The sequence below is a fragment of the Haliotis cracherodii genome, unplaced genomic scaffold, assembly GCF_022045235.1.
Source record: "Haliotis cracherodii isolate W230 unplaced genomic scaffold, xgHalCrac1.p SCAF_1, whole genome shotgun sequence".
Classification (NCBI taxonomy): Eukaryota; Metazoa; Mollusca; class Gastropoda; order Lepetellida; family Haliotidae; genus Haliotis; species Haliotis cracherodii.
In genome coordinates, this window is record NW_027266264.1 from 74,681,567 (window position 1) to 74,697,721 (window position 16,155).

The 16,155-nt window shown below is 40.2% G+C and overlaps 1 protein-coding gene across 2 annotated transcripts in view; it reads left to right on the forward strand.

Annotated features, from left to right (window-relative positions):
* The first annotated feature begins 3,054 nt into the window (after positions 1-3,054).
* The window catches only part of LOC139473405 (phosphatidylserine synthase 1-like), a 102,825-nt gene continuing 89,724 nt past the window's right edge, over positions 3,055-16,155 (forward strand). For both annotated transcript variants that reach the window (XM_071256002.1, XM_071256079.1), the window contains exon 1: positions 3,055-3,231. In XM_071256002.1, coding sequence (XP_071112103.1) covers positions 3,062-3,231 — 170 coding nt within the window. In that variant the 5' untranslated portion in view covers positions 3,055-3,061. The remainder of the gene's footprint in view (positions 3,232-16,155) is intronic.

The following is a 16,155-nucleotide window of genomic DNA, read 5'->3' on the forward strand; positions in this document are numbered from 1 at the left end:
AACTGAAACGGTTAAATGAACAATGACTTGCTGCACAAAGTTGTGAAACGTCATTACCGACAATACAGATGTAATGGCTGAAGACTTTGCTGTACTATTTGTAATACTTATGAAATCAACGTTTATCAGATCTACAGATAATCTAAAACACATGAGGATCAGTCCCTTTAGTTCTTGAACGATCGTTGATACCTCATTTTGTGAATAATGATTGAAACACCCTAAAATATTTTGATGGACTATTCTCTTATCAAGCAGAGCTCTGCGCGCAGAGATGCCAAGCGTCGCAGGGAATTGCGCTTTGAAGAGAGAATAATCGCTGATGCTGTGATGGAATCTGCTTGTGCACACAAACATGACGTCATAAGTCTTGGCATGCGTCATTGAACGAGGTTTGGTATGGTTGGCATTCTAACCGAACGCACATTGCGGTTGTTAGAAAATATGACAATGTGTTGCGTAACTAAGACTAAGACATGTATGTGTGTTAAAATATAATAAAATATTAGGCCGTAAACATTCAAGTTCATCTCTAACCTGGCACCACATAATTACAAACTGAATGATGAGACGATCGAAGCTCCCGTAAAATCTAATTGTCATCGACACCGCTTTATCAGTAGCTTGCTGGTATTTGAAGGTGTGGTCGTCTTTCATTCAAATGTGTTCGAGTCAAGTTTGTCAGTACACTTATAAACTGGATTTATCACAAATAGGTTCTCAATCAAGACCCAATCAGACAAATCGATTCAAAAGGTACTCGTCGCTATTTAAACAATGGATCCTTACATTTTGAACTATAATAATGGCAGTTGGTGGGGACGAGTGAAGAAATCATTCTTCATCTTTGATATTTGCCTTACGAGTGGTGATTTTGTAAAGTATCCCATGATTGACTCACTCCCTCTCCCCCTCGATTCCCCACCTGGTACAATGTGTGAAGCTCCTTTCTGGTGTCCCCTGTTTTCATATTCCTGGACGAGTCGCTGTTCAGAGTTGCGTCTCTTGGGCACGCCAGAAACCTATGATTGTGGGTTTGAATCCCGGTTCCCCCCGATTATGTTTCTAGGTTTGTCAGCACCATACCCATGCTCGTGGGTTTCACCGAAGTGGTAAACGTCTGAGACCTGCATCTCTTCGGGATTTCCTCCCACATTAAGCTGACACGCCGCGATATAACTGGAATACTGTTAAAAGCGGCGTTAAACCAAACTCACTCACTCATATTCCTGGAATATTGCTGAAATTAAGCGGCGTAAAGAACGTCATTACAAGTATGCACAAATGTGCATTGTGGACATAGTCCGTTGATGGGTGGTACAGATTTTGGTGACATCGTCCGGTTTAAATAATGTCCGGAATAATGAAACAAGGGCGTGTGGATATGTATTTGAATTTCTGACACAATCTTCCGGAAGGGAGTTTTCCGGACTAGTGATTGATAAAGGCTTAACCAAAATGGCAATTACAAGACCTGACTGTCGTCAGTTCCTGTTTGAACAAGCAGAGGAAGGAAACGGTCCGCATAAGGTAGACACGGATATAGATATGTAGAGATGCGGCGGAATGGTATGTCCGTCCTCGTGCAGAAGATCCGGGTTAGAATTGGTCATCGGTAACCCACGCTTGTCGTATGTACATACTTGGCGACTGACGGGATCGGATGATCAGGCTCATTGACTTGGTTGATACAGGTCATCGTATCCCAGTTGCATAGATGCTCGTAATGTCAATCACTGTATTGTCTGGTCCAGATTCGATTATGACCGCCGTCATGTCTGGAATATCTGGAGTGCGGCGTTAAACAACAAACAAACAAACAAAGTTGAGCAGCCATGCCATTTGTTTACCAAGGTCGTCTTCAATACAGCAACCAAGAAAAATGAAAGAAAATAAGCAACGTCTGAGTTTTGTCTATTTACACTTATTGTCGATGTTGACATATTGTCCAATGCTGTCTCAGCTGATGTCGTCTTGCTTCGCCCAGACATGCCCTGGACTTGAAGAAGCGCGTAATGGGTTTACGCACTGCGCAAATCAAGTTGAGATCAGCCTGTTTGTTGTCATTAATTGGGGATATTAAAATCAGCAATTATGGAGTCGGGGAGTGAGTGGACAGTATGATCTAAACCCCGCGCAAGCAATCTAACACCATTTTGTCTTTTGTCGTACATATATTTCTGAATAACATGCGGACTTAATCATCTCTTGAAACATGTAGAGAAAGTGCACGGTGCACCGGTCAATCCAATATGCCTGGACGAGAAGAGTTATATAGTCACTATTGCTGAGAGCGCAGGGTGTCGGGTTCTGTCCCTTCACTAGCATCGTCCGTTCAACGTTGATGGTTCGAATCCAATCCTCGCACCGGTCTTGATCCTTGGGTGTTTATTGTCAGCGCCTAGCAAAAACAACCGAACATACACAAATTCATTTCCATATGTCGTCTAAAAATGACATAACACGCACTATTCACTCGTGCAGCAGTATGGAAGTGAGGACAAGTGCTTAATCGTGTCTATGAAACTAAGAATCACTGAATTAACACTGGATGTGAAATTATATTAATCAATGCATGGCTTTTAATGGCAACCTCTGTATATTCGCAGGCGACACTGACACCATCTGTTCAGCAAATGAGATTAACGGACATGGACCTAAAACCCAATAAAAGCGACCGCATGGGGAAGTTTTAATTGTTCACGGAGAAGAAATATAGAACTCTACTGGTCGAATGACTGCACACTCCTGTTGACAATGTGTCGTCTCATGCACTTTAAAAACTCGCAATTGGTTTATTAGGAATATTGAATAGAGATGAACACTCCGGCAGAGGGTCAATACTCATCAACATAATGCCCAAACTATCATTTTCAAGAGCGCTATTGGCGGAGCGGGTATTATGTGAATCCCTAACGATCGACACGAAGTATTTATCGATTTCCCTATGGTAGTACGAATAAGAGGAAATGTTAATTTAGCAAGGATTTATTGCTCGCGCTTGGGGTGGAAACCAAGAGTTACTTCCCCTGTATAACTCTCCCCTGAGATTAATCCGAAAATGGCGTCTGCAAAGAAAGACAGCATGATCGCGGAGGACGACGAGTATTTTCGGGTGATAATTAACGAAAGATCAGTCGATGACATATCTCTGGATTTTTTCTACAAACCACATACCATCTCTCTTCTTGCAGCTTCAATTTTGGGATTGCTGTACACTGTTTTCACGCGGTGAGTAACACGTGATTCTGTCGACATTTGTCATCCGATGGGCTCTCATCGTTTTGAGATGTTCTACTGTCGTCCTTGTAGTGACATTAGGCTCATGTTCTATGTAAGCCATTAAATGCATTTGCCGTGAGCCAAGAAGACTCGTTTTGTCTTACAAATCAGATAACTGATTATTTAATTTGTTCAGTTGTTCTGAAGTTTCATCAGATCATTTGCATCGTAATTTCACCTCGATATAACGCTATGATTAGTATGGACGTTATAACGAGCACACATCGATTTGCAGTTATGGTTGTTTGGCATGTTTAATTTGTTTTGACTTTCGATGTTTCATGGGGCACATATCATTAATAGTGTCGTCCAAATACATGCAACTGTAATGTTCAAGAAAATTCCATGAAATTCGTAAATATCATCTACCGGTAAGCTATCTGTCAATGCATGTGCATTTGCATGTTTTGGTAGTTTCAGTTCTGTCTCTGAAAATATTCATAATTCTGAGTGTTTTAAACGATTTGATCATCTGTGCGGAGTTATATTGTATTTTGATATGTATGAATACTTAAAAAACAACTTGACCTTCCCCCTTGGCCTAGAGTAGGCCTATAACTGCTGGTATCATCTGTCACAGTGTCAGTGGCATGAGTGAGTCAGTGAATGAGATCTCTCTGCTTCTTCCTCTGTCTGATCTTAATCCTCTTATGTTGTATTTATCAGACTATCGTCAAGTTACCACCGTTCCATAAATTCTAGAATAAACAAATAATAATTTTGAGTGCACTGTGATCACAATGACCATGTGCACGCATGGAGACACTATTACTTCTAAAAGTGGCATACAGAATCAACTTCACTTAATACCATTCCTGCAATATGTATTACCACATTTGTCTTTAAAGTAAATAGTGCACACTCGCAGCCCTCTAGGTTCATTTTTTTGTAAGGGCGCCAAGCGGCTCCTAATATGAATATTTTAGGAGCCAAATCTCAGTTTTTAAGAGCCAACAGATCCATCTTGAACAGATATTGTCGCCAGTTATGTTTACTTTTAGATAGCCAATTTGGGAGCAGTAGATTAAAGTCACAATTGGCCACCAAAATGATCGCTTCTTAGAGGGCTGACTAGCACGAGGAATGCATAAGTTGCAGAATTATGATTTCGTAATAATTCAAGCTATCATGAGCAACATGACAAAGTGCTGAGACATGTGATGAATATTAGTGTAAAATGGAAAAATATATTTAAAACATTTACAAAAAGATCTAAGGTAGCACCAAACCTTCTACAGTTCTAGGCCAAATGATATGCATTAACCATGTTAACCAATGTTGCAGGTTTCCATAATCATATTGATAATATACACAGTTTGATACTGTGATCGTTATTGTGAGGTAACTAACAGCAGGGATAACTCTAGGGTGGGGCCTTGTGCTTTTAGCCCCAAAATTTGAAAAAAGGCCCACATTTTCAAATACAATGGGGCATTTTAACATTGTGCTGAAGGGGCAAGTGTGGGTGTACCTCTTAAATATTATGAATTTTCACACAAAGGGGCCATGTCAGAATATTCCTAGAGTGAACCCTGTGACAGTATACCTGTTTCTACATTCATGGATTTTCGTTATGAACAGAGGGGCGGTCGGGTAGCCAAGTGGTTAAAGCGTTCGCTCGTCACGCCGAAGACCCGGGTTCGAATCCTGACATGGGTACAATGTGTAAAGCCCATTTCTGGTGTCCCCCGCCGTGATATTGCTGAAAGCTGCGTAAAAGCTAACTCACTCACTCACTCCTGTTATGAACAGAAGGCATGCCTCAATGCTGTTGTTTATCATGGCAAATTCATAATGATCAAGTTAAAAATGTTCTGATCATTACATAATGTTTTGATGAGTATGTTTGACATATATAGCAAAAGATCTGTTAAATTTGACCTCGTACCTTTTTTTTTTAAAAAGTACTGAGATCATTTTTCTGGTCGGGTGGAATGGTTTGTCTGCTTGATTATGCAAATCATCTGCATCACAGATAATGTGACCAGCAACTGTAGCTTGCAATCTTGTGGCTGTGATTTCCTTGTCACAGTTTTCATGTCTGCATAGTGAATTATTTTTTGTTTTAACATTGAAAAGATATATAAGAAGATGAAATGTCACCTGTGTTTAATTTGTGAGAATATGTTGTGACACAAAATGTGTAATGTTATTGATTAAATATGTCAGGCATGGTTCTAAAAAAGATACTGATTTGTCAGCCGTAGAGAACATGGTTGCCTCCGCATGAAACATGGAGACTGACATCAATGTTTGCCGAGCGGAAATAATACAGGGATTCACGATCTATTTGCAATCTCCATAGAAAATATTACAATGTTATATAAAGAAACAAGAATATCTCAGTGTGGTAAGATTTCGCTATTTAGGTGTGGACGGCTTGATTCTTCTGTACTGTGAGCATGGTGAGAGGAGGGACACCTGGGGTTATTACATTAGCATGATTAGTATTGTCGGCCCCACATATACATGTAGTCATTGCCATGATGCCTTGGCTGCAGCTTCTGCAGACAGCTATGGAATGTTACTGTTGTTAGTGTTAATGCCTTGATCATAATCTGTGCGGCATGTCAGTCTACTTGGTCAAACTTGTATTTTTGGTATTAGTTTTTGGACCAGTACCTGCTGATGTTACTAGACCAGAAGAAGTTGTACTAGACAGGCTTTGGGCCAGTGGCTGAAGTCACAGACTGAGATCATGCAGAGATTATCTAGGATTTCAAACAAAGTGCCCCTGGCAGGCAAATTGGAGAACAAATTCGTGATATTCAAAATTGGATTTTTTAATCATGTTAATGTTCTTTTTTTCGTACAAAATAAGGAATTGCAATTTTTTTAATAGAAATTTGGAGTTTTTACTGTCATTTGCTACAGATTTTCAAGCCTCTGAGTAGGTGTAGATAAATCCCAGAGATGAGATCCTGATGTCGATTTCTTGACACTGTGACATGGAACATACTGGAACACACATTATCATGATTATACACGTACAACATTACAGAACTCAGTAATTGTTTTAGGATTCAGTGATTTAATCAGTTTTTAGTTTGAAGACATTCATGATTGAATAACAAGCTGGCTTCCTGAAGATTGATCGTGGTTTTAGGTGACAGGATATTTGACAAACCTGTTCATCACAATATCTATATCATTCTGCATGTCGGAGGTGATGCAACACCAAGATTTCTGGTAACTAATCTTAGTAATCAATCTTTGGTTGAGCATCAGCTGTTTGCTTCAAAGGGATGATTGATGATCATTTTTACAAGTGATTCCCAGCACCACAATCATGACAAGACCACATGCACAATGTTGCAGGCTGATGTTGATGGAGACTCCACCTTTTTGCCCAAGTCAGGTTGACAGAGGGTGGGATGTTTATCTCTAACACTGTCCTCGGGTTTGCTGTCGTCAAGCTCTTACAGACCCCAGAGCATGTATTCAATAAAACATTCACCCCTATTCTGCTTTCATCCCCTTTTTCAACTCTAGCAGCCTATATTCATCACTTTAGCTCTAGCGGCATGTCCTTATCCCCTTCTCACCCCTAGCAGTCCATACCCATCCCCCTTTCAGTTCCAGCAGCCTATACACATCCCCTTCTGAACTCTAGCAGCCTGTAGTCATCCCCTTCTCAGCTCTAGCAGCCTATACTCATCCCCTTCTCAGTTCCAGCAGCCTATACGTATCCCTTTCTCAGCTCTAGCAGCCTATACTTATCCCTTTCTCAGCTCTAGCAGCCTATACTCACCCCCTTCTCAGCTCTAGCAGCCTATACTCACCCCCTTCTCAGCTCTAGCAGCCTATACTTATCCCTTTCTCAGCTCTATCAGCCTATACTCCTCTCCTTCTCAGCTCTATCAGCCTATACTCACCCCCTTCTCAGCTCTATCAGCCTATACTAATCCCCTTATCAGTTCCAGCAGCCTATACGTATCCCTTTTTCAGCTCTTCAGCCTATACTCACCCCCTTCTCAGTTCTAGCAGCCTATACGTATCCCTGTCTCAGCTCTATCAGCCTATACTAATCCTCTTCTCAGTTCCAGCAGCCTATACACATCCCTTTTAGCTCTAGCAGCCTATACACATTTCCCTTAGAGCTCTAACAGCCTACACTCATCCCATTCTCTGCTCTCTTCCTGGTATTAAGGAACTTGATGCTTCCTTTAGCATGTTTAGAACATGTTGTTACCCTCACAGCATAACCTTAACCGCCAGTCCATCCGTGCATGATTCTGTCCACCCAGGCAAGATGTCGGTTCCGGAGCAGATCTTGAAAACTTTACCATATTTCTTCACCAAACTTGGCATACAAATAAGTCTAGTGCTACCAAAATATATTTTTTTTGTTTCCATGGCAACAACTTTGACTGGAAATGCTGGTAGTGTATTTGTTGCCGGAGCAGATTTTTAAAAACGTACAATATGTCTTCACCTAACTTTCCTTGAGGTTTGTTCCTGTAATATTGGAATCTAAGATTCCCCAATCTCACATTTTCAATGTGAGTGTTATGATAAGGAGCCCATGATATCCATCCTTAACTTATATATACATACTGTTGACTTATCATGCTAATTATTATCATAAAATTTGAGTCAATTGACTGAGAGTGGGTTTAACCCTCATGGTGCCTGGCCATCAGCTGGCTTTGTACACTGTTCATTGCTGCACTGTGATGACATCACAGTTGCAAAGGCGTAAACATTGTATCAAAAGTGTTACAACGTTCTTATTTCTTCAATAAGTGTAACCAAATTGTGATTGTCTTTCCAAGGGTATCTAAAGTCAACCAATCCAAAAGATCTACCGTATTCGACGTAATAAGCGCCCCGCTCTAATAAGCGCCCATGGCGATATTTGCTGATATGTTGGCTAGTGAACAATCCCAATCAGCACCCCTTCCGATTGATCAATGTACACAAGACTTATTTATTCGTGTATAATACGCACTCGTGTGTTATATCACCCTTAATTATGGGCAATTAAGTTCTTGAAAAATATATCTGTAGTATGTAAACATTTCAGGCTGTTAGCATAAACCATGAAATTTACGATCTTTCAACTCAAAATAATATTCTAATAAGCGCCCCATATTTCTAATTTTGAGAGCGCCCTGGGCGCTTATTAGGTTGAATACGGTATGCTGTTTGTTTGTTGTTTAACACTGCACACAGCAATATTCCGACTATATGACGGCGGTCTGTAAATAATTGAGTCTGGACCAGACAATCCAGTGATAGACATCATGAGCATCGATCCACACAATTGGGATCGATGACATGCATCAACCAAGTCAGCAAGGCTGACCACTCGATCCCGTTAGTCGCCTCTTACGACAAGCATAGTCGCCTTTTACTGCAAGCATGGGTTGCTGACGACCTATTCTACCCCATTTCTTCACGGGTCTATAGGTCTATAAAACATCTATGCAGTGCCTTTAGCTATTGATAAAAGTGCTGGTATTGTAAGTTTTTCCACTTTTCTACATTAATTGTAATATGGAGGCACCCGAATGCGGCAAATAAAGTCAAGTAAGCGCCTTGGTTTGAATCTGTATGCACAATAGTTCATATCATTGGAAAGTACATATCCTAATGGTGATAGACATATGACAATTATGTTGAAGTACACATTCACTGAGAATTTTCCGTGTGTTATATTTACCGATGAAATATCCCGATGAATTGTCAGTGTTTTTTATGTCAAAACAAAATTGACGGAAGTGGTTGTGATAAGTTCATACGCAGACACACGTGTCAAAGATTATGCTACAATACAAATGACCGTTTGGAATGTATATCTTGAAGAAATCCTGGTTACGTCCATGTAGGTTTCAGTGTAGGTTTCGGTGTTCTTTCTAGTTCAGTCAAACAGAATATTGTTATTTAGGAACTGAAACCATGTGTATTAGTTACGGCCACAATATTAGATCAGCCGTTTCACGTAACTTCTCCATGTCACAACATGTGAGGTCAAGTCACGTGCACCTGTCCAGACGACAAATTCACATCCGCGGGATGTCATGGACCATCTATTAGCCTATACAATTAAAATTGCAGATTGTAACATATCAAATAAGAGTTGCAATACATTATCATACGCAAATGGAGAGTACAGCGTACATCTAATATTAATTAGATCTAGATATCCATGGCAGAAGGTTGGAAATACAAGCTGTCGTGTTATGATAATATATGCCATATTCTGAGGGTATTAATAATGTGCATTTGATGATATATATTATATGCATACACAATTGGTTGACAGTTATCTTCTACAATCACAGCATGTTACATGTACATTAGACTCACGGAAAATACTATTTCAGCAAACCAATCATAGCGCCGTTATCACAGTTTCAATGAAAGGAAAAACAAAACAAAAATGAACTTTACAGCACAGCGTATCCATAAGCGGTTAACCCAAATGCAAAAAGTTATTGCTGTCATCATTTTAGAAGTTATGTAGATGTTTGTATCGCATGTACCATCGACAGAAACGGGGGTCAAGCTATCACATGTGAAACCGACCTTGACAATTTGTTTACAATATAGCGTCAACTAACGTTAGATGTTGTGGACACACTTTTGAAATCTCCATTTGTGACAAAATGTGAAACAGTTAGGGCAAGTCATACACAGGGTCAGGTAGTTTGAGCAATCTCACATGACTCTTAGTCATTTCATATGGAAAAAGTACCAGTTATTTGTCTAAATGGGCAAGCAGGTAGGACAACCAGTAGACAGCTCAGCTATGAAGCGAACGGTCCCTGTCGATCACTTTGGGCATGGCCATTCAATGTTTTCGTTTTGATCATGAACTTCCAGCCCATAAATATACACAATACCACCTTAATATTAACAATCATAGCTATCTCTCGGTATCTTTGATTTGTATATTTTCTGTAAATCAGCTAAACAGAATGACATTCTGAAATGTCGTTTCGTTTCTATCGCCGTACTAAATCGCCACGCCACACAGTCGATACACATATGCAATGCTTGAAGGCTACTAATGTGGACTTAGCGTTAGTAGTCTTACGTCTTACTGTACAGTGGGGAAAAGTTAATCCTTCTGACCAGTCTGATCAGATTACTTTTCCAAATTGGCTGTCTGATATTGTAATAGTTACGTGGTGCAGAATAAAGAAAATCGCCGTCATTTGCATGAAGGTCAACATGGCAGCAAAATGTCGAGAAGCGTGGTAACCACTTTACTAATCTCACCATATTTCACAATCCGTAGCACTGTATAAAATATGAGTTACACGTTAAAGCTGATTAGGGTGATTGTTATAATTTTGAGTTTGAACACTCAGTGTTTGACATCTTAATTCACAGTTGCATTTTCCTGGGACCATATATGGTCCCATAGCACTATGAGGGTGTGAAAAGTGAGGGACCATATATGTTCCATGGTACAAAGAGGGTGTGAAAAGTGAGGGACCATATATGGTCCCATGGTACGAAGAGGATGGGAAAAATGGCACCAAGAGGGTTAAAACAACTCAATTCAAATTTCCTGTGACTTCCAGTTCCAATTTGTACTGACCTATCACCCCATTTTTTTCAAGCACTGTCTATTTTGACTAACAACTGACTCATATCGATAGGGGGGAATATGTGTAAGATGTTCGAGAAAAAAATTAACGTTTTCATGGATGGCATTGTCAGCGTCACGTCATGTGATGACAACTCTCTGTGTTTTTTGACAAATATTACCTTCAGATTTTTTCCTTCCGACTTGTTTTAATATGCCTTATAAATGATTTAGTCACATATTACATGTATTAGTTTACTGTAAATCTCCTTTAAGCTGACAATCCATGATATAACTGGAATGCAGTTCAAAACCCAGCTGACATACTCGAACACTGAACGTTAACATTATGATCCAACCATCTGTAGATGATGAAAGAAGGGAAACATGTTACCCTCAGAGGAGACAAGTGGTAGAACAGAGACATTACGTATTGTCCAACTGGGACACTGACAGTGAGAACACCGCTACCATTGTGCTGGTAATTGGACAAGTAGAATGCAATGAGGCGTGCACCTGTATCCACTCGTCTCTTCAACAGTGGGGGGCGGTCGGGTAGCCTAGTGGTTAAAGCGTTCGCTCGTCACGCTGAAGACCCGGGTTCGATTCCTGACATGGGTACAATGTGTGAAGCCCATTTCTGGTGGCCCCTGCCGTGATATTGCTGGAATATGGCTAAAAGCGGCGTAAAACCATACTCACTCACTCACTCACTCACTTCACTCACTCACTCACTCACTCACTCACTCACTCACTCACTCACTCACTCACTCACTTCAACAGTGGGGTGCTCACAGAACAGTGCCTGTAAATGGTCCTCTTCGTAACAGCATCCAACAGGTAGCACCATTTGCTGTATTGTATGAGGTAGGAAGACAATGGGTCGAAACAGGACAGATGGTCAGTAGTTGGCCATTGTTGTGGGGGGTAATTTAACATTGGGCTCATTGATCATGGGTATGGTTCTGAATCAATATTAATAATTTAATTATTATGGTCTTATGGCTGTAACCATAGTAACAATACAAGGGGTTTGGTGTGATTCATCACAGGACTTTGTGGGGTTTCGGATTAGAATAGGTCCCAAGCAACATATATTGGTTGCCAGGGGCAACCAAATACATTTAGATCATGTTTGTTTGTGTTTTTTTTGTTTGTTGTTGTAATGTTGCACTCAGCAATATTCCAGCTATAAGACGTCAGTCTGTAAATAATCGAGTCTGGACCAGACAATCCAGTGATTGATATCATGAGCATCGATCCATGCAGTTGGGATGTCAACCAAGTCAGCGAGTCTGACCACCCAATCCTGTTAGTCCCCTTTTACAACAAGCATACCGTAATTTCACAGAAACGATGAGAAAGTATGAGTTGCTGAAGACCTATTCTTATCCGGATCTTCACATGTCTCAAGATCAGCTGGTCATGCAGACACCGACTCGGCGACTTGGTTCATGCATGTCATTGTATCCCGTTTACGTAGATTGCTGCTCACGGTATTGATCATTGGATTGTCTGGTTCAGACTTCATTATTTAAATGCTGTTGTTTTAATGTAATATTGCTAAGTGCGGCTTTAAACAGCAAGCAAACGATACAAGGGATCTTGGTTCTGATGACACAAAATTATGAGGGTTGTGAACTACTGATATATTATAATACATGATATGATAATGAGGTTCTGATATGAATGATACATGATGGTACATAAGGATACTGATGTGATACATAATGCAGTGAAAATAAAGCATGAAAAAGTAACCATCCCTTGGCATTACCCGATGTGTTGATGTTATAAGTTTAGATGGTTTCAAGATTACAATATTAAAGGAGTAAACTTTAAGAACCTAAAGGCCACCTTTCATATCAATCACTGATAACTTCTGTTTGTGTGTCTGTTGTTTAACACTCAGCAATATTCCAGCTGCCGTATTTGACGTAATAAGCGCCCCACGCTAATAAGCGCCCACGGCGATATTTGCTAATATATTGGCAAATGAAAAATCCCAATTAGCACTCCTTCCGATTGATCAATGTACACAAGACTTATTTATTCGTGTATCATACGCACTCGTGTGTTATATGCACCCTTAATTATGCACAATTAAATTCTGGAAAAATATATTTGTCGTATATAAACAGTTCAGGCTGTCTGTCAGCATAAACCACGAAATGTATCTTTCAACTCTGTTTTTTTTCACCAAAATAATATTGAAATAAGTGCCCCCTATTTCTAATTTTGAGAGCGCCCTGGGCGTTTATTACGTCGAATACGGTATATGGCGGTGGTCTGTTAATAATCGAGTCTGGACCAGTCAGTCCAGTGATGGGCATCATGAGCATCAATCCACGCAATTAGGATATGATGACATGCATCAACCAAGTCAGCAAGTCTAACCACACGATCCCGTTAGTCACTACTTATGACAAGCATAGTCGCCTTTTACGGCAAGCCTGGGTTGCTGAAGACCTTATATACCCAGGATCTTCACTTCAATCACTGATAATGTGATCATGGTAATAAAAGGATTCTGATAAGCTGTAATATGTATTCTATGAATCAGCTTTGATGTGTCAACTTGCGACCATTTGATGAGTTCAAGAAACTGATCTCATTTGGGAAACTTATGAGCTTCTTTGAAATTCTCAAAGTGGATCTTGTCGATTGTGTTTCATGAAAGTTTTCTTTGAACTCTTGCGTATATTTAGCATACCTATATCCTGTAGTTGTAATTTTAGATTGATTCAATTTACTGAAAAATTTAATGAACAAGCTGCAAAGAATCATACTGGATTATCTGTGTGCAGTGAATGAACCATGTGAGCCTAAGACTGAGATCATATTGACATGGGACAGTTAATCTATACATCCAGTGTGTTTTAAAAATTACCCATTGTCACTGAACAGCTGAAAGAAAGTGCTTAAAAATGTGTGATGTGAAATGGTGCCACAACCAAGCCAACCAGCAACTTTATTAAGGTGAGCTCGCCACAAATAGCTGGAGAATCTCTGATGCAGTGTAAATTAATATTTATTCATTTGTTCATTTAGGTACGTCCCTTGTTATGATGATGCAATGCTGTCAATTTGTGATGTCATGAACAAGAGATGACGTAATTTGGTATCAAATGGAACATGCTGCAGCAATCATGGCAATACGTTGTTGTTTATTACATCATACTGCTCCAACCATACCAACTGAGTGAGTGAGTGAGTATGGTTTTATGCCGCTTTTAGCAATATTTCAGCAATATCACAGCGGGGGACACCAGAAATGGGCTTCACACATTGTACCCATGTCGGGAATCGAACCCGGGTCTTCGGCGTGACGAGCGAACGCTTTAACCACTAGGCTACCCGACCGCCCCCCATACCAACTGACCAGTCCGCTTGAAGTATTGCCAAACGTGCTAAAATGCATACAGGGAAATAGCAAACACTTGCATTTATACACCGATGGGAATTAGTCCTGATGATATATTACATGTACATTGTGGATCTGTGAAGATCAGGGTTAGAATTGTATAAATCAACCCATGCTTGTCGTAAGAGGTATCGGCTTGTCAGGCTCGCTGACTTGGTTGATGAATGTCATTGTATACCAATTATGTAGATCGATACTCATCATGCCCATGATGTCAGTCACTGGATTGTCTGGTCCAGACTAAATTATTTACAGACTGCCATCATATAACTGGAATCTTGCTGAGTGACATACATTGTGGTTTGTTTGACTGACTTTAGTCTGTCTCCCAGACCCTAGATAATAAATTGAAAAAGAAGTCCCAACAAGTCTTGAATGATTTGGCAAGTCTAGATTGCCTCAGCTGTAAGGATTGCTCGTGGCTCCATTTGGATTCTATTTTTTTTTCATTTTATGTATTTTTAAATAAGATAACTGTATTTCTGGGACAAAATGACAGTCTAGGCTGGCTTCTTCTAACCTATCTTTCCGCTAGAATCACCATGCCAAGCCTTAAGGGCTTATTCAAAGACATGAAAAGGCATCTTTTATGTTATAAACATATATTTATTTATCATTTTACAAATTCTCGGTCGACATATGCCGGTCATCTTATCGTAGAGTTGACTTAGTTGTTGTCATTGTGTTGCTGATACCTTAAAGTCCAGAGCCTCAGGTTGGTTTGAATCCTGAAATTTATAGCTCATTAATCTTGTTTTATTGCACTGAAATGGAGTTCATCTGTTTGTTATCAAAGGTTTTTTGCCCAAGGCCTCCTGCCAGTATGAGGCATTGTTAAAATGGATTGGCAAAGGACAAGGTATGACAAGTACCCTTTTTTGGCTGTCACAATGTGCATGTTATGGGGAAATGGGGAAATAGAGTAGGAGCTTCTCTGTTACAATTTTCATTAAACAAAGGATACCCTCAATCTTCAGATTCACATCTTCAAAATGTTCCCTAGCTGTTCCAATGCTGTCTCACACACCAGTAATACAAGTTTGCTCTTCAATGTCTACTAGCAACCTTGATCTGTCTTCGACATAGGCTTTCCTTTGGCAAATGTTTTTTTTTTAGCGAGGTCTTTTAACTGAAAGAAATGTACCTGACTGGCCTTCTGTCACATGCTGGAGGTATGTACACCCATTTCCCCTATTGATTGTGAAGAATATGAAAAACGGGTTGGACAGTGCACATATTTTGTCCATCATCCTATGTTTGTGTTGAGGTTATGTCAGTGTGAGGTTATGTCTGTGAGGTTATGTCAGTGTTGAGGTTATGTCAGTGTTGAGGTTATGTCAGTGAGGTTATGTCAGTGTTGAGGTTATGTCAGTGTGAGGTTATGTCAGTGTGAGGTTATGTCAGTGTGTGTGAGGTTATGTCAGTGTGTGTGAGGTTATGTCAGTGTGAGGTTATGTCAGTGTTGAGGTTATGTCAGTGTTGAGGTTATGTCAGTGTGAGGTTATGTCAGTGTGAGGTTATGTCAGCGTGAGGTTATGTCAGCGTGAGGTTATGTCAGTGTGAGGTTATGTCAGTGTTGAGGTTATGTCAGTGTGAGGTTATGTCAGTGTGAGGTTATGTCAGTGTGAGGTTATGTCAGTGTTATCGTGTACAGGGCTCATGGTTGCATGGAGCCAAAATGACACAAGAAGCCTTTGGTACAAATCGTATGGTGCAGTATGTCTGCCAGTACATGTGGCAATATGACAACTGACCCATGAAGATCCGGGGTAGAATAGGTCTTCAGCAACCCATGCTTGCCGTAAAACAATGCTTGTTGTACGAGGCGACTAACGGGATAGGGTGGTCAGACTCGCTGACTTGGTTGATGCATGTCATCGATCCCAATAGCATGGATCTATGCTCATGA